Here is a 19,742-nt window from a genome sequence, read left to right on the forward strand (position 1 = left end):
CTGTCCTGCTCTTTTCCAGCACCACTCTAATCTAGAATCTGGTTTCCATCATCTGCAGTCCTTGTTTTTACCCTGTGAGAACAGAGTCGATGTGTGAACACCAACACTGCATCTTGGTGTGGACATTGACACAAGTAGCAATTTTGGACAAACTCAAGATCATGGAAGGAAGAATATGGGAAACTCAAGCAGGAATATATTACAATGTCTTGAAGTTATTCAGCGTACTTTGTACAACGTACCATGATACAGTGTGTACACATGAATAAGTTACTGTATCGGAACAAGAACATGGATTGGGTAGGATTAGAAAGATAAGGGCTAAGTGCGGGGAAGTAGGGTTAGTATAGACAGACAGTTTGGTCAGCATGGACCAGTTTGGGCCAAAGGGCCTGTCTCTGCGCTGTAGGACTCTAGAACTACGACCCTGTGCTTGATAATACACTTTAATAGAGTGTCGAAGTTCCCACCCTACTATACTTAAACCACTCTAGGCAAAGTTGTTGCTCCCCAGGCCAAGTTTCATTTTTAGAAAACAAATAGGGTGGCACGATATCTCATTGGTTAGCACGGCTACCTCACAGAACCAGGTATCTGGGTTCGATTCTGGCCTCGGGCGACTGTCTGTGTGGACTTTGCACATTCTTCCCAGGTCTGCATGGATTTCCTCCCACAGTCCAAGGATGTGCAGACTAGATATAGCCATCGGAAATGCAATAGGGTTGGGTCTGGGTGGGATGCTCTTTGGAGGGTCGGTGTAGACTCAATTGGATCAAAGGGCCTTACTGTAGTGATTCTATTGTAAAAGTAATGGAATGATCATAATAACCTTGGATTGTAAGAATATAGGTCTTTTTGCATTATAACAATGTGAAGAATAGATTTTATTTTTACCTTGTGCAATTTTTTGAGAGTTATTCATTATTTTCCATATATGTAAATTATTTGTCACCGTTTTTGCTGCATCGCCATTCCAACAATGGCCCAACCAATTAGCTTCATCTTCTCATACATAAGTTAAAATCACAGAACACTAGGTTATAGGCTTGGAAGCACCTTCATCAGGTGGTTGTGGAGTATAAGATCATAAGACACAGACTTTATAGCAAAATTACAATGTCTACAGAGTCATGCAACTGAAATGATATATTGAACGAACCTGGATTGTTAAGTCTTTCATATTTTAGAATGGGTTGCAGGTTTCGGTTCATTAATATGTAAATCCCACTATTTCAAGTCATCTTCTCAAGGTAACTTAAGGTTTTATAACAAAACGTGACATCTCAGCTCAGACGATGCATTAAAAGGTGTGCGGTCAGAGTCTGTCTGTATTCCAATCTTGAATCAGACTGGTTCTATTTTCAAAGTGGAATTTACAAAATATTACATTGGTTGACTGTCTGCAGACGGTGTATTTTTTTGGGCAAAATAGAATGTATCTGAAAATATGCCTGCAAATACAAATTCATCTCAGACTTGTGTGCACGAGTGCATTGGGGGGGGGGGGGGGGAGAAAGAGAGAGAGTGTGTGCGCACAAGTGCATGTGCGAGTGCACATGTGAGTGTGTGTTTGCGTGTGAAAGCTTGGTAAAGCATGTGTGGGGGGGGTTGACGGGAGTATAAGCCTGAGAGAGGGCGTGTGTGGGGTGTGCGCGTTTGAGAGATGGTCTGCGTGAGTGTGTGCATGCGTTTAAGAGAGGGTCTTCGTGAGTGTGGGGTGTGTACATTCGAGAGAGGGTCTGTGTGTGTGTACGCGTGTGCGTTCGAGAGAGGGTCTATGTGTGCTTGCGCGTTTGAGAGATAGACAGCATATGTGTGTGTGTGCGCATGCGAGAGAGAGAGAGGGAGAGTGTATAGTGCAGTGGGATCACCTGTATTATGACATGAACCCAAGATCCCGATTGAGGCCATCCTCATGGGTACCGAACTTGGCTATCAGCCTCTGCTCGGCCACTTTGCGTTGTTGCCTGTCCCGAAGTCCACCTTGAAGGACGGTCACTCAAAGATCCGAGGCTGAATGTCTGACTGCTGAAGTGCTCCCCAACTAGGAGGGAACACCCTTTTCGGTTGATTGTTGTCGTGTCCATTCATCTGTTGACGTAGCTTTGCTTGGTCTTGTCAATGTACCATGCCTGACGGCATTCTTGTCTGTAGCGTATGCGATAGACAATGTTGGCCAAGTCACACGAGTACCTGCCGCGTACACGGTGGGTGGTGTCCCTATTGTTAATGATGGTACCTGTGTCGACACTGACACGTCTTGCAGTGGTTGATATCACAGGGTTGGACACTGTTGTGGTCAATGTTGTCCTGAAGACTGGGTAGTTTGCTGCGAACAATCGTCTGTTGAAGGTTTGGCGGTTGTTTAAAGGTGAGAAGTGGAGGCGTAAGGAAGGTCCAACACTGTCTCACCCACATCATCTCATGCAATGTAAATTGCTGTTCCTTTCTCAATCTGGTTTCTTGGCACAGGTCAACTGGCCTCCTCCTGTGCCGTAACAATTCTGTGATACTGGCATCCTTGTCCTGATAATTTAAGGTTAAAGAGTTTCAACGTTTTCCCTCTCCTTTTAGTAAGGTTCTGTGTTGTCGAGAAATTATTTGATTGAGAGGAACAACACAGCCAAATTTAACCAGTCCCCACAACCTACAGGATTTCTTTCCCCAAAAATGTTATCGTTCAAGCAATAAATGTGAACCTTTGTAAACTTCAACATCCTCACAGCCAGGTATGTTAGTACCCAAAGCACAGCCAAATCATGATCAGTTCAGATTAAAAGAAAATAAATGTTGGTCTTGGGAAGCAACTAAAGCCTGAGATTTGGGGCAGCATGGTGCCTCAGTGGTTAGCACTGCTGCCTCACAGTGCTGAGGACCTGGGCTTGGTTCCACCCTCAAGCGAGTGTCTGTGCAAACTCCACACATTCTCCCTGTGACTGCATAGGTTTCCTCTCGGTGCTCTGGTTACCTCGTACAGACCAAAGACATGCAGGTTTGGTGAATTGGCTATGCTAAATTGCCCCATAGCATCCAGGGATGTGCAGGCTAGGTGGATTAACCATGGGAAGTGCAGGGTTACAGGGTTGGGTGGGGATAGTGTAGGTGGGCTGTCTTTCTGAGGGTCAGTGTTGACCATTTGATGCGCCAAATGGCCTAATTCCATGTTGCAAGGATTCTATTTCAATTCTGCAATATTTCTAGCAATAAAGCATTAGAAGAAAATAAGGGTTAAGATACAAAAAGGCTCATCTGGGCCTGCAAGGATGAATAAATATGTCTAAATACTTAATTTCTCTTGTAAATTAGTAACAGCAGTGACTGGGAGATGTGATGCCCACTCCAGCAGAATAAAAAGAAATTAGGGCATGGTTAACACTGGGAGAAAGAAAGGCTCCCTTGACATTGCTCAGTGCATTAGTTCTCCATAAACCTGTGTATCCAGTCAGGAATCTTAAAGCATAGCATCAATGAAAGAAAATGCTCCTTACTGAGTCCAGGTGAGTGACTATATTTGAATCTACGCAAATTATTTTTCAGACAAAATTTTCTATGCAATTGAAACCAACTTAAAACTTACAAACTACTGTTTTTATGACTGACAATATTTGAATCAAAGTACCTTCAAATTTCAATTCAGAGCAGTGACATGAAAGGAAACTGACAACTAGATAAGTGGCAGAAAATGGGTCAGAAGTTACCATTCCCAGTGATCCTTCTGAGGCATAATTTACATTGGGTTGCTTGGTGTTTTAACTATAAAATTCAACTCTGCTTTCACACAAATGTACAGTGAAATGGTTTCTTTTTTGTCAGCACTGTGTTCTCGATTGTAATGTCATTTTAACTAATTTAAGATCACACAACACCAGGTTATAGTCCACCTCGGTTATCTGGAAGCACTAGCTTTCGGAGCGCTGCTCCTTCATCAGGTAGTTGTCCTGAAGCAGTGCTCTGCAAGCTAGTGCTCCGAATACACCTGTTGGACTATAACCTAGTATTGTGTGATTTTTAACTTTGCTCACCCCAGTCCAACACCGGCACCTCCAAATCATTTTAATAAAGCATCAATAATCAAAACTTTGGGGCAATGTCAAGACAAAAATATCAAAACATCCGTAACTTTCTCACTTGTTTTTTACAGCATGACCAGGCCTTAATTGGTTTAATAGTATCTCCAATGAGATATAGGAATGTACTGTTTATGTTACGAGTCTACGAGTGTTTGATAGGAATAGAATTCATTTTAAGTAAAACTGAACTAAAAATATAATGAATGAAAAAAATTGTTACAAAACACCTATAATGTCTTAAAACATCCTAAGGCATTTCACACGAGTGTTAGGGGACAATGTAATTTTACATCCAAGCCACCCAGGAAGATTTTAGGACGGCTGACAAGCTCAAAATAAAAGTTTGATTATAGGGTAGGTTTTAAGGAGCATCTTTAAAAATAAACATACAGGCTTTTATAGTACATATACCTGACGGCATTGTCTCAAACAGCACAGGAATTAACTAAGGTGTTGTTGAGGAATAGGTTATCATTATGACTGCAACTCTAAATCTGACAGCATGAAACCTGGTTACAATGGGATCAGGAGAAGCCCATTTAGCCTGCTATGCTATTCAACTAGATCATGGCTGATCTGGTGGACAGTAACCTAACTTGTCCAAGTCCAATAACCGTCAACTCTTTAGTACATCCTGGTAGTTTGCAACTGAAGACACCAAAGCTTTTTCTTATATGTATATATATAAAAGTTAAGTCCCAGGACATCATCTTCCCTCAGTCATTCAGCACGGAAACAGACCCTTCATTCCTACCAGTCCAAGCCAACCATGTTCTCAAGCTAAACTAGTCCCACCTGCCTGCTCTTGGCACATATCACTTCAAACCTTTCCTATTCATGACTTTATCCAAATGTCTTTTAAAGGTTGCAACTATACCTGCATTCACCACTTTCTCTGGCCGTTAATTCCAAGTGTGAACTACTGTTTAAGAAAAAGGTTGCCCCTCACATCCTTTTTAAATCTTTGTCCTCTCATCTTAATATACTCCCAGGTTTTGAACCCACCCACCCTAGGGAAAAGACCCTTGTCATTCATTTCATTTATTGCTCACCCCTCAGTTATCTTGCGCACCTCTCAATAGAGAGGGCTGAGTGGCTTGCTATGCTGCTTGAGAAGGCAGTTTAGAGTCAACCACATTATTAGGTTCTGGAGCCATGTGGGCCAGACAAGGTGTTGGCAGATTTCCTTCACTAAAAGCCTTTCATGTTACAATCTGTTAATTTCATGATTATCATTACTGATGCAAGCCTTTTATTCCAGGTTTTTGTGAAGAATACCTGTTCCCAATGCAAAAAAGGTCACCAGAATCAATCTGAACATGCGTACTTTTCATGGTTTATTTGCTCCTGGTCCTGGCAGAGATGCAGTGACATTATCAAGACAATTAACTAGCTTTCTTTTGAATCCAGGGTCTCCATTTGCAAAGGAAATCTCAGACCGATTATAACTGTTGCTGCATTTTTTTCAGGTCTGGTTCCTAGATTGCTGCCTGGAATGAATTCCAGTGCAATAGACTTGATGTTTTTTTAACGAGTTGGATGCAACGCTTTCAACATTTTGCACTTCAGATTGCCACACTCCACCAAGCGGTGATGTTGCAATAAGTGCTGCCTTTTGAAAAATAATTCAATCTAAAATGTGTCAGATTTGAACTCATGTCTCCAGATCATTAGTCCAGTCCACTGGATTACCAGCCCAGTGACTTCATGACCTGCAATGGAGATACCCCAATATGACTACTAAAATTAGTAAATGTAAACAAAAGGTGTAAAATTCATTTCCAAACTAGAAAGCAAACTTTAACCACTGAAGTAAATAAAGCTCTCAACAGATTAAAAATGTAAACATCACAGCAGAGTTTATACTCTTTGGTTCATTAAACATTAGACCACCCAACCAATTGCTTCACCACTTTAATATTTAAAGTTCAGACTTTCGATATTTACCTCAACTTCATCCTTAAAAGCTCCAAGATAACTAACTGCAAACATGTAAATTTTCCAACAAAATCGTCTTCAGTAATTGTTACAATCCATATTTTATTTTTTTGTCCCTTTCTTCCTCTCTTCGAAGCAAACATCATTTGATTGCCAGCATGAACTCCAGTAACTCATAGAAGCTTCACACGAAGCCTGGAGAATAAACAGCAGCAGGCGAAAGGGAATTGGGAGAGACTAACAGGTCATCTTTGACAAACTGCACAGGTTCATCAGAGACCAGCCGAAAGAAACTCTGGCTTAAAAGAATCAATCCCTCTTAGCCCAATCACATTAATCATTTGACAGTATTGAGTAGTTTTCGTTTCACACCTTTTCTGAAGGGTCACTGGACCTGAAATGTTAATTCTGACTTCTCTCCACAGATGATGCTGCCAGACTCGAAGATTTTCCAGCAATTTCGGTCTTTGTTTCTGATTTCCAGCATCTGCGGTTGTTTCAGGTTTTGTTTTGTTCTCTTTTCAATTTAGTATGTGGCCAGAAGACTACTTTGAAAGTTTGTTCTGAATGTATTCTCAAAAGTTACTTATAAACCTCTTTTCATGAGGCAGGAAGGTAACAAGCATCTCAAGTCTACAGCATTTAGAGTCCACACCACATCTTGCTTTAAGCCAAGACACCTCGATTGATTAAATAGAAAACTGGGCATCTTAAAATGAAAATAACAATTTCAAATTACATCAGACCTGGGATCTTTCCAGAACTTTGCAGATCAAGTTTCAAATTATCATAAGAGCCAGGAGTACCACTGTTATTCTCAATGTGATGAATGCATTTCTGAGCACAACTATGCAAACTTTGGCCATCTACAGACTGATCCGGTTGGTATAAACACTCTATTAATAATTCAACCCCTGGCTGTACTTGAGCTCTTGATATGAGCTGTCTGCTGAGGCTGGTGGTGTCCACTGAAGGCCATCCAGTCCCCACTCAGGTGAGTTCAGTGAGACAACAGAACTGAAAGAAAGTACACAGATACAGCAAACTATCAGGAAGACAAGTGATACGGCCACCTTCATTGCAAAAGGTTAGAATAAAAGAAAAGGTACAGCCACCACAGTCCCAGAGCACTGTCCTCTGATGAGACAGATAACTGATGGTGATTTCAGCCTAAGGGACACCATGCCTCAGTCAAGGTTGAGAAGGTAGGACCTTCATGGTGACAATGAGTGTAGATTTGAGTACAAAGGCACAAGTCTTCCTGCATCTGTACAGGGCCTTGTTGAGACCACATCTCTAGTATCCTTTACTTAAAAAAAAGGATAACTTGCCATTGAGGGAGTGCAGTGAAAACCCATCAGATCGACTCTTGGGATGACAGATGGTTTGACTGGGCCTTTATTCACTGCCGTTAAAAAGAATGAGGGGAATCTCATTCATTTAAAATTCTAACAGAGCTGTGCAAACTGGATTAAGGGACAAGGTTTCCCCTGGTCTGGGGTCCCGAACAAGGAGACAGGTGTTTAATATTATACTGTGGACCATTTCAGACCGAGTCAACATTTCTTGACTTGGAGAGTTGTGAACCTGTGGAGTTTTAGATTTAGATTCCGTACAGTGTGGAAACAGGCCCCTCGGCCCAACCAGTCCACACTGACCCTCCGAAGAGTAACCCTTCCAAACTCATTTCCCTTTGACTAATGCACCTAACACTATGGGCAATTTACCATGGCCAATTCACCTAACATGCACATCTTTGGCCTGTGGGAGGAAATACACGCAGACACGGGGAGGAAATGCAAACTCCACACAGACAGTCGCCCGAGGCTGGAATAGATCCTGGGACACTGGTGTTGTGAGGCAGCAGTGCTAACCACTGCGCCACAGTGCTGCCCCTTCTCTGTCATAGAAGACTGTGGAGGCCAAGACACTGAATATATTTGAGGAGGATGGACAGATCTCTACAGACCCGAGTTGTCAAGGGGCGTGGGGAGAGTATAGACATATGGTACTGAGATAGTGGATCGACCATAATCATAACAAATGGTGGAGCGGGCCTGATGGACTGATTGTCCTACTTCTGTCCCTATTTTCTACATTTCTATGACAGAGGGCTGAAGACAAAGACAGCAGCCCAATATATTCTGCCAAAGTAAAATCAAAACATAACAGCCATTTAGAACTGATCATATGGAATGGTTTATTTAATCTCATCCTTGGCAGCTAAAATGATGTAACGCACTGACAGAAATGAATGCCTCCCACACTACATGCAATGAGTTTGTCAAATCTGTGGAACATTACACAACATTTAAAAAAAAACACCCTTTTTATTTTATAAAAAAATTACAATTTAAGTATTAAAAAAACCTGGCTAAGCAAATTTAGATGGGAAAGCAAAAAAAAACACAAAACTGTGTTATGCTGGTTAAAGAAAACCGTCTCTTCACCAATCCTCTTTGTGAAATCTCGTTTTGGTCGAAATAAACACATTGCAAAGTAAGCACCGTCTTTGTGGCTGGAGGCACTTGGCACAAAACAATTACCACAAGGACCAAAGGACTCGACAAAGGTGTTCAAGCATGCTTCTTTAATGGGGATAGAGGGATATTGTGTTGCAGCACACATAACTGAGAGGGAAATGAAACACAAGGCCATGATATGCAGAGTTCAATTTCTTTTCTTAAGAAGATTGCTTTGTAAAAGTCTCAGCACTCTTGGTTTAATGTCGAGCAGTCTTTAAGAAAAAAGGAAGTTCCATGGCATTCTGGTGTCACAGGTGCTGTTCCATTTTTCTGGTATCTTGTAACTTCTCCCTCAACTGCCTGAATGTGGGTCGACGACCAGGGTCAAGCTCCCAGCACCGTTTCATTAACTCGTACACAGCAGGCGGACATCCATCAGGTGGATCCATCTTGTACCCTTTCTCAACACGAGGAACCACGTCTTTCAGAGGCTGAGGGAATTCAAAAAGAAAAATAGCAATTCACTGTTTAATCACAATGTTTAGGTGCCCCATTGGTTGATGCTGTTTCTTAAATAAAGGGCAGGTCATTTATAATTAAAGAACAGAAAATGCTGGATTGACTCAGCAGGTCCAACATCTGTGGTGTGAGAAACAGTTAATGTTTCAGCTCTGTAATATTTCATCAGAACAGACAATTCTGACAACTTGCTTTTGGGGTGGAGGGAGGCGGTGAAGATATTAAAACCGTTTAAAGCGGTATTTAAATGGAGTTTGATTAACAGAAAGAATACTTTTTCAAGCAATATTTTACTCAGTTATGCATTATTTCTAATGGCAATTTATGTTTATATTTGTGAGTTAAGGAGGACACAGTTTGAGTGTTCTTGGGAGCTTGATGCTGCATAGTCTGCAAGCATTTTTTAAAACTGGCATCTAAATAAGGTTGAAATAAAATGATTGAGTGCATTTAAAAAATAAAGGAAGGAAACCACACTGTTGTCTAGTAACAGGGGCCCAGCAAAACACGGAGACAGAGAAATCTAAAAAAGTCAGTGAGTGACAATCAGGGAAAAACTGCTGGAATCTGAGTTTTGGGAATTCATGTGTTTTAAACTTAATATAAAAATGAGTTTAGCTTTACTTTTTTAGATATCTGTGGGAGGGATACCAGCTGAAGGAAAAAGCATCTAGTGAACAGGCAGAAATTGCCAGAAGGGAACTGACTGCATTTCTAGCAGTCACAGCAAGTAACATTGGTGTCAAGATAGTGATGATTCTTCATTGGCGTTTCAGTTGTCGGTAACAAGGATATTGCTGGAATAAATGGAATTAGAATCTTTTTCTGATGCCTAAAATATCTTTCCAAACCTTTTTTCTGGTGCAATTTAGTTCATATTTTTCTTGCTTAATCAATGTTTTATTCTGTTGTAAAAGCATACTGGCAGAGTTTTGCGAACACGACCTTCAGGATCTTTGTTTCAATAGAAGGTTGCTTTATAAAACTGGGTTTCACTGTGAAGTTTGACTTGTTCAGTATTAACATCAGCTGGGATCATAACACAACCCCACTTTGAAACCTAGCACAATTGTGTGGCTCATTTAACAAGGCAGGGAAGGTGGGACCATATAAAGTGAACCTGCTCCTCCATTCAGTATAATCATGGTTACTCTGCCTCAACTTTACTTTTCCACCTGCTTCCCAAATTCCTTGATTCCCAAAGAGATCAAAAATCTACCTATACCAGACATGAATGCACTCCAGCATAAGATGAAGTTGCATGAACACTCGCGAAGAAAATATTTTTCAAGATAGGTAGGAAACCAGGTGACACAATGATAGCTGGAAATGTAAGTTGGGAAGAGGACATAAGGAGGCTATAAAAAGATATTGATAGGTTACGTGAGTAGGCAGAGCTCTGGAAAATGTGAAAACTGTCCATTTTAGTAGGAAGAATAAAAGAGAAACATACTGTCTAAAGGGACAGGGAGTGCAGAGCTCAGATGCAGAGGGATCTGGGTGCCCTAGAGCATAAAGCACAAAAGATTAGTATGCAGGTACAGCAGTAAATAGGAATGCCAATAGAATGTTATTGCATATTGCAAGGGGAATTAAATACAAAAATAGGACGGTTCTGCATTGGTGAGACCATATTTGGAGTACTCTGTATAGCATTATTTGTGTTCAGACTAGATTCCCTACAGTGCGGGAACAGGCCCTTCGGCCCAACCAGTCCACACCGAACCTCCGAAGAGTAACCCACCCAGACCAGCTTCCCTCTGACTAATGCACCTAATACTATGGGCAACGTAGCACGGCCAATTCACTGAACCTGTACATTTTTGGACTGTGGGAGGAAAACGGAGCACCCGGAGGAAACCCTGTAGGCACGGGGAGAATGTTATTTAAACATGAATGAAAGTGTGTTGAAAGCAGGTCAGACAAGGTATACTAGACTAGCACCTATAGTGTGCAGGTTGCTTGAGACAAATGGTTAGACCCACTAACCTTGTATCCACTGTAGTTACAAGAATAACAGGTGACTTGACTGAAGCATATACAGATCTTGAGGTTTCTTGAAAGGTTGCATACAGAAAGCAAGATTCCCACTGTGGGGAAATCTAGAATTAGCAGTAATGTTTAAAAAATAAGGGGTCACCAATATAATAGAGGTTATGGCAAATTTTTACTCTGAGGGCCATGTGTCTTTGGAATACTCTTCCTCAAGAGGTCATAGAAGCATAGCCTCTGAATATTTTTAAGACAGCGGTAGATAGAGTCTTGACAAGCAAGGGAGTGAAACATTATTGGTGGTAAGGGCAAATGCGTAGTTATCAAATCAGTCACAATCTTACTGAAAGGTGGAGCAAGCTCAAGGGGTTGGACTCCAGCTCCCAATCCATACGCAGGTTACAAAATGGGGGCAATTTGACACTTTTCTTTTTATTAACTTCCCCAAATGAATCAACACTTGTCTGCAGTCATATTTGCTGACAAATTCATGTCAATAGTTCAAAATATAAGCTTCCTATATAAACGTACCATGCTGTAAATAAACCTTTAACTGTTAGGCAGCAGGAACTCTGAGCAGGTGCCATTGCAACGTGGTAGATTTGTAAGGGTATTTGAAGTTGTGTACGAATTAGTAGGCCATTCAGTCCTTCAAGCCTACCCTGCCAAGTTGGCTGACCTGATTATAATCTCAAATCTGCATTCCTACCAACCCCAGTAATCCCCTTGCTTAACAAGTATCTCTCTGCCTTAAAAAAAAATACCAAGATCGGCTTTGTATGAGAAATTATATTCTAAAATGTTGCCAAGAAGCATGCCAAGAAAAAAAAGGCAGCAAATCTGCAACAGATCTGCAAAATGTTTTAGGTCTCATGCAAATTATTGATATGGAACTGCATAAATAGATATCTGAGTTGGAAGTATACAGCACTAAAGATCATGCTAATTTACTTTCGAAATAAATCACCGGGGCATAAGAAAGGAGGAGGAGGAACACGGAAAACACAATTAACTGACAGGAGATGCAAATGAGTGAGGTATTTCCAGTCCAAGTAAATTAAGTAATCAAAAGGATCAGATGAGCAAAGTGCATATCCATCCATCCCCTTACACAGGGCTTTCTCACATCCCTACCTCTTATAAAAAGTATTCAAATATTTTACCATTTATTCTATAATTATTGTGTCAGCAAGTGAAGAGAACATTGACCATAAGTAGAATGCCCACCTTTAATCTGCAAAATAACAACCATTTTTTACGTTGTTTTTCTACTGCCCTACAATTAAACCATCAACACCACAAACATGCAAAGCATGCAGCTCATTTTTCCTCCTACAGAGGGTACTATTGTACTTAATCACACAGCATATGAATACACATGATTCATAGGTTTCTGCAGCAATTTTGAGAGATGCCAGGCATGAATACTACAAGTGTCCTGCATTAAAGTCGCCCAGACTTGTACATGCTTCAGGAGCAATGCCAAATAATTACACAAAATGCATGGAGCTCTGAGGACAATAAGAAAATATCCCAGAATAAATTTGCACAATTTTAACAAGGCAGAGTGGAATGGCACAGATAACCTTGAGATACAGAATCTCTTCCCATACATTTATAGGTCAGAAGGCTAATTGTTAACAATAAGATAATGTACAAGTTCAAGTTCATTCGCTCTTACTGCTATAATTTTGAGTGAACCTTTTGCCATTATTTCTCATGCAATCAAGTAACTTTCCTCACTATTGACAGAAAGTAGCCCAATAAGCATAGAGAAATTACAATTAGCTTGTGTCCAAGGAAGAAAAGAAAGTTAAATGAGCACTACTCACAAGGAAGTTAACTCTTAAAACGTGAAGCCAGATTTCAATTTGTGAAACACTTTCCAGTACTGAAGAGAAAGCATACTCACCATGGATTTAATTTCTGTCTAGTCAATGTATAACTGATTTGACAAAAATGTAAATCACCTTAAGTAATCGGGATACCTGTTCACATATACATACCAGAGAAAACATTTTATGAAGAAGAGTATAAAGCAAGCTATGGCAGCTTATGCATGTGCAGAGCTGATGCTGAACGTGCACAATGGTGAGCCTATGGAATTCTCTGCACCCAGAAAGCAGTCGAGGCCAAACATTGAACATTTTCAAGAAGGAGATATGTATACACTTCTTAGGGCTAAAGGTATCAAAGGATTTGGGGAGAACGTAGGAACAGGGAACAATAAATGATTGTATCGAATGGTGGAGCAGGCTCAAGTGGCTGCATGGCCTACTCCTACTCTTGTGTTCTATGTTTCTATGTCTAAGAGTAGTGCACCAGCCAGAAGCACAAGCTTGTAATTATACATCTGCCTACACGTCAATGATGCAAGCAAAGAGGGATAAAAAGCAGCCAAAATGAAGTGAACATTCTCATTTCACTAAGGGGGTAAAGAAACTTCTACGTGTTTGTTTTCCTGTTTGATAGTTTGAATTTAAATGCACTGAGGGAGGTGATAGTTCTACAGAAGTAGAAATTTAATTTATTCTGAACTAAGTCTGAGTATAACTTAGAATTGAATTTATGAGGTGGGAGAGGAAAGGCTCTCAATGTTAGAGGAAAATGAAACTTTCAGATGGTGAGGTGGTTTGCAATCAGAAGATTTCCATTTCTTATTTCAAAGTTGTGGAACAGATTTGACCAGACCTTCAGCAATTTAAATTAAGCAATGAGAATTAACATTATCAGGGTGTGTTTGGAATTAAAAACACACCCAGATGTCACCTTGAATTGATAAATAAATTAAAAGTTCTTCTGACACACTTCCCAAAAATATGTCTCAGCCTGAAAAGATAGACTGACTGCACCATAACAAATATTTTGCTTTAGAAGCTATTCTACATGAAGCAGGCTTTCCACGTTAAGTTTCACCACGTTAAGTAAAGACGCAAAAGTTAACAGTGGACAATCGAACAATTATCAGGAAGTATATGTTCTGCTGCTTGAATGAAAAAAATAGTCGCAAACATATGGTTTGAAAAACTGTTTCCATATTCAAATGCATTTTTCACACAAGTTAGTAAACAATCCATTCTCTCTAGGCAAAAGTAATTACCGCAGAAGCTGGAGATCATTCCCTCTACCCAGTCTGTTGGGTTAAAAATTCAGAAACAGTTCACTCTCCACTGAGATAGGAATATTTGACAAACAATCACTGATAAGTTTTTTTCCCCCAAAAAATGTAATTAATGAGTCACGGGAAATGTAATGTAAATGCAACTAGATGTTTTAATAAGTGTTGGCTTTAAAATCTGATAACCAAGATCCAGTGGGTCTTTTGGGCATAACCACTCTGTCACTGGTTTTTAACAAACACAAATAGTGTAATGTTACATGAACAAAAGAAAAATAGAAGTCTAGATCAAACAGAATAGTTATTAGAGCTCCATGAATAAGACTCGCAGCACTGTGAAACATAATTAAAACAAATTGCTGGTCTGAATGAACTGGCTCAAATTACATTAAGACAGCACATATCAGAGATCAAGTAAATGAGCCCAAGACTGAACACACATTTCAGCTGTTGTTTTGTTATTGCAACAGGCTGTAGACTTCTGTAGAATAGGATCAGATCAAATGGACACAATCTTTGAACAGAGCCAGACTAAATGCTTTATTGCTTCAAGAGACTCAAGAAAAAGTGTATTGACGTTTTTCAGCAGGATTTCTGGACCCAATGTAAACCAATGTTTCAAACAAATTAATATTTTGTTTTCTTTCTCTTGTTATTTACTTAGAGTCATAGAGATGTACAGCATGGAAACAGACCCTTCGGTCCAACCCGTCCATGCCGACCAGATATTCCGACGCAATCTAGTCCCACCTGCCAGCACCTGGCCCACATCCCTCCAAACCCTTCCTATTCATATACCCTTCCAAATGCCTCTTAAATGTTGCAATTGTACCAGCCTCCACCACATCCTATGGCAGATCATTCCATACATGTACCACCCTCTGCGTGAAAAAGTTGCCCCTTAGGTCTCTTTTATATCTTTCCCTTCTCACCCTAAACCTATGCCCTCTAGTTCTGGACTCCCTGACCCCAGGGAGAAGACTTGCCTATTTATCCTATCCATGCCCCTCATAATTTTGTAAACCTCTATAAGGTCACCCCTCAGCCTCCAACGCTCCAGGGAAAACAGCCCCAGCCTATTCAGCTTCTCCCTGTAGCTCAGTTCCTCCAACCCTGGCAACATACTTGTAAGGTTAGGAAAAATAGTAAAGCCACTGAATTTCAAATAAGCTAAGGTACTTACTATTTTGATGCATAAATATCATGTGGAGACATAATAGAGTTAGCCTAATATGGGCAGTAGGAAAATGCCAATGTCTATTATAAAAGATTTAACAGCAGGGTACTTGAAAAGCAGTGCCAGAATTGGACAGAGTTAGCATGGATTTACAAAAGGGAAATCATGCTTGACAAATCTACTGGAACATTGCGAGGATGTGACTAGAAGAATTGATAAAGAGGAGACAACAGATATGACTTATTTGTTTTTGCTGCCAAAGTGGATAACCTCACATTCATCCACATTATACTTCATGTATAATCTGCCTTGCATTTATCCTCTCAATTTGTACAAATTCCTCCTCACAATTCACCCTGCTTTGTCTCATGTGCAAACTGAAAAGATACATTTAGTTCCTTCATTTAATATTGTGAATAGCTGGGTTCCAAGCACTGACCCATGTGGTACTTCACAACTTACTGTCTGCCATTCAGAAAATGACCCATTTATTCCAATCTTTGTTTAGTATCTGCCGATCAGTTCACTATCCAAGTCAGTGCATTAACCCCAATCCCGTGCACTTGAACTTTACATGGAACATCATCACAAGCCTTCTAAAAGTCCCCAGATATACTGGGGACCACAGACTGGTGAGCCCATGGAATTCTCTACCATAGAAAGTGGTTGAGGCCAAACATTGAATGTTCTCAAGGAGTTAAGTATAGTCCTCAGGGCTAAAGGGTTTGCAGAGAAAGCGGGAACAAGATATGGAGTTAGATCATCTGTCATGATCATATCGAATGGTGGACCAGGTTCAAAGAAGAAAAGGATTTATCCCTTATCCTTTTATTCTATGTTTTGCTGTTATCTGTTGTGCTTGTAGTTTAATCATAAAGTCATAGAGATGTACATCACAGAAACAGACTGTTCGGTCCAACTCGTCCATGCCGACCAGATATCCCAACCTAATCTAGTCCCACTTGCCAACACCTGGCCCATATCCTACTAAAACCTTCCCATTCATATACCCATCCAGATACCTTTTAAATGCTGTAATTGTACCAGGCTCCATCACTTCCTCTGGCAGCTCATTCCTTACATGCACCACCCTCTGTGCGAAAAAGCTGCCCCTTAGGTCTATAAATGCGTCCAACTTTTCTCTTTTGATACCAGTTATAGGAAGGATATTATTAAGCTGGAGTGGGCTCAGAACAGCTTTACCAGGATGTTGCTGGGTATGGAAGATTTGAGTTATGAAGACAGACTGGATAGGCTGAGACTTCTATCACCAAAGCATAGGAGGTCGAGAGATGACCTCACAGAAGTTTATAAAAGCATGATAGATATGGATGGGGTTAATGTAGTCTTTTGCATATGTTGGGGGATTTTAAGGCTAGGGGACATGTTTATAAAAGTGAGACGAGAGAGATTGAAAAAAGACATGATGGGCAATTTCTTTTTACAGAGGGTGATTCGCGAATGGAATGAACTTCTTGAAGGAGTGGTGGATGTTGATACAATTACAATGTTTAGAAGACATTTGGGTAAGTGCATGATTAGGAAAGGTTCGGAGGGAAATGGGCCAGGAACAGGCAGGTGGGACTTGGTTAGATTGGGATTATGTTCAGCGTGGACTGTTGGACTGAAGGGTCTGTTTCCTTGCTGGATAGTTCAATGACTCTTAAGACTCAAAATGAGATATAACAACAGTACATCATATACTCCATATGTATGGCCTTAGTTGTAATAAACTGCATACTTTTACTTACCATTCTGGGATAAGGCACTCGCCCAAAAGAGTAAATTTCCCATAGAAGAATGCCAAAGCTCCATACATCTGACTTTGTAGAAAAATTCTGCAATAAAGTCAAGAATGGTGTATTATTCTTCTAATCTAGTTCATAATTACTGGTTGTATCCATTGCATGAACTTGTGTGTCAAGTTAGCAAATAATGTCCAAAGAATAACAGATAGACAATTACAATAGAAGACAGGTATTTTCTTTAATCCAAACCTGGTTCTTCCTAGGGGGTTTGGAATAACTGGACCAGGAAGTCAAGATGCATTATTTTGTTAGACTGGTGTGGAAGGTGGGAGGGTTACATTCCATGGCCTAACACCTGTTCTAACAACAGGTGAAATAAGCATTAGCCAACTCAAATTTATGAATATCTGCATCGGGGCAGAGTTTCAGGCAAACTTGGTCTAGGAAGCGGTTCCCCACAATCAGAAATATTTTTATCTCTGGCATTTTATTTGGTTATCTTGAATGGATAGAACGGTTTAAGTCACAGCTGCACTCATGCAAATCCTGGCAGAAATAAAAGACAAGTATGTTTTGTCAAGGAAGTAGAAACAGCCCACAACATTTCAATGATGAGTACCAAATATCATAGCAAGAAAAAAGTAGGCAAACATTTGAGTTCAGGCTTCAGATTAAACCAAAGTAAATGATGGATCTCTTATTTCAGCCTATCACTAAAGGTCTATACTACCTGGAAAGATGTTGCTGAATAGCTATACTTCATTTTCTAAGATTACAGTGCACAAGGCTATCTTACCATGTCACGTTGCCATTAGCAATTTCAGTTTGACTCATGTATGTCTGTTGCACACTTGTGACAGCTTGTCTCTACTTGATGTGATGTGGAAAACAGAGAAGAACAATGGAGAAAACTGAAGTAGTTACCCCCATAGTACACAGAACATTGCATTGCTCAACAACCATGCATTTCTTAGAAGACGACAGATTATCTGTATAATACCCAAAATAGCATGGCAGTTGAAGTGCAGCTGCCAGGCCCTGCTGCAAGTCACCTTTTTGCAACATCTCAAGATCCATATTTTTGGAAAGAATATTGTATCTTCCATAAATCAGCCACATGCCTCAGCAGGACACAAGTCAAAAAAGTACTTAAAATGTCTTGCTATACCTATTAACCAGTCATCATATTTACCTTTTCTTTAAGAGCCTCGGGTGCAGTCCATTTTACAGGGAGCTTCCCAGTGTCTTGCATTGAAGAAGCTTCTTTTGTCAGACCAAAATCACTAACTTTAGCTATATTATCCTCAGAGACCAGGACATTACGAGCAGCTAAATCTCTATGTACAAAATTATTTGCTTCCAAGTATTCCATTGCTTCACAGACATCACTGAAAAAGAAATCAAAATATTATTAAACATGGCAAATACAGGCAGAATTATTTTGAATAAAACATAAAATACTGCATCACTTATGCTGAATTCACTGTGGTGGAAACCAAACAGTTGCTAATTCTATATTAATATCTTTCATTCCTCTAATGAGGAAATTTATCTTATTTCAGCATGTTTTCAAACTTGGGCTTGGTAATCTCTTAAGATGAATGAGGAAATTCCTGACGCTTTCAGAAGAAATTCTAAACTTATTGCCATATCTAAACAAATATTTCTATAATGACATTAGTTTCCTTTGGGTCATTTTGGGTCAGTAATGTTTATAAGAGAAAAATGCAGAAATTAGAAAACCATTGTCAAATAATTTATAAATGCTATTAGTTCTGTAGTTCCAGCTGCTAGTTATTTAATTAACAAGACAAAAGGACCAAATCAAGGGCAAGTGAACAGGTATGGGTTAGGTCCAATAATAGGCTAAATAACTACCTTAAGTCATGACATAACGACACTGACAGACATTGACTGAAAACATAAACGAGCTTGTCCCCAGAACTAGTCAAAAGAACAGTAAGAGGGAACCATGAGGAAACAAAATGAATGAAAGGCGCAACAATCTTAAAGAATGTTTTGCACATTGGACGTTGACATTTACAGTGGTCATACAGAAAGTAGCTGAAAATGTGTTGCTGGAAAAGCGCAGGTCAGGCAGCATCCAAGGAACAGGAGAATCGACGTTTCGGGCATAAGCCCTTCTTCAGGAATGCTGACCTGCTGCGCTTTTCCAGCAACACATTTTCAGCTCTGATCTCCAGCATCTGCAGCCCTCACTTTCTCTCATACAGAAAGTAAGATGCATTTAACAAAAACTTGCAAGCACTGGCAACCAAATGGAAGAGACGGAAAACTATAATCGGTTACTACTCCCAGGAGCGGTGGTGTAAATTCTCCATCCATTTGTTCATTTCAGGTGTACCCTTTTCTTCGATTCTGAAAATTGCATACAGATCATGATCACATGATAATAATACTCACATGGAAAACTTAAGTAAACAGTCTCCACCAAGGACAGACCTTCCTCTTGACCTCAGGTAATCCACCAAACTGCCCTGGTAGTGAACAGAAATTTAATTCTTATCACTGTCGTTTGAAACATCTGTATTGATCCAAGCACCCTGTATTCACAACATTCCTAAACATTTCACATGTGATGAGTTTTGGGGAGCAGTGAAGATTTATGGGGGTCAAATTCTGTACCAGCAATGTTCCACAAAATGACTTGGTCAATTTGTATGTGAAGCTGGTGAAACAAACTGAAGAAATACA

At 40.1% G+C, this 19,742-nt stretch overlaps 1 protein-coding gene across 5 annotated transcripts in view; it reads right to left on the minus strand.

Moving 5' to 3' along the window:
* Nucleotides 1-8,183: 8,183 nt before the first annotated feature.
* LOC122542488 (tyrosine-protein kinase CSK) overlaps nucleotides 8,184-19,742 on the minus strand; it is a 146,366-nt gene continuing 134,807 nt past the window's right edge. For all 5 annotated transcript variants that reach the window (XM_043680257.2, XM_043680259.2, XM_043680258.2 and 2 more), the window contains 4 exons: nucleotides 19,452-19,525; nucleotides 18,220-18,415; nucleotides 17,031-17,117; nucleotides 8,184-8,964 (listed from right to left, as the gene is read on the minus strand). In XM_043680257.2, the coding sequence (XP_043536192.1) occupies nucleotides 8,782-8,964; nucleotides 17,031-17,117; nucleotides 18,220-18,415; nucleotides 19,452-19,525 (540 nt within the window). In that variant the 3' untranslated portion in view covers nucleotides 8,184-8,781. The remainder of the gene's footprint in view (nucleotides 8,965-17,030; nucleotides 17,118-18,219; nucleotides 18,416-19,451; nucleotides 19,526-19,742) is intronic.

Source organism: Chiloscyllium plagiosum, unplaced genomic scaffold (assembly GCF_037043375.1).
Source record: "Chiloscyllium plagiosum isolate Xiang-an unplaced genomic scaffold, Cpla_swu_hap1 HiC_scaffold_42, whole genome shotgun sequence".
NCBI lineage: Eukaryota > Metazoa > Chordata > Chondrichthyes > Orectolobiformes > Hemiscylliidae > Chiloscyllium > Chiloscyllium plagiosum.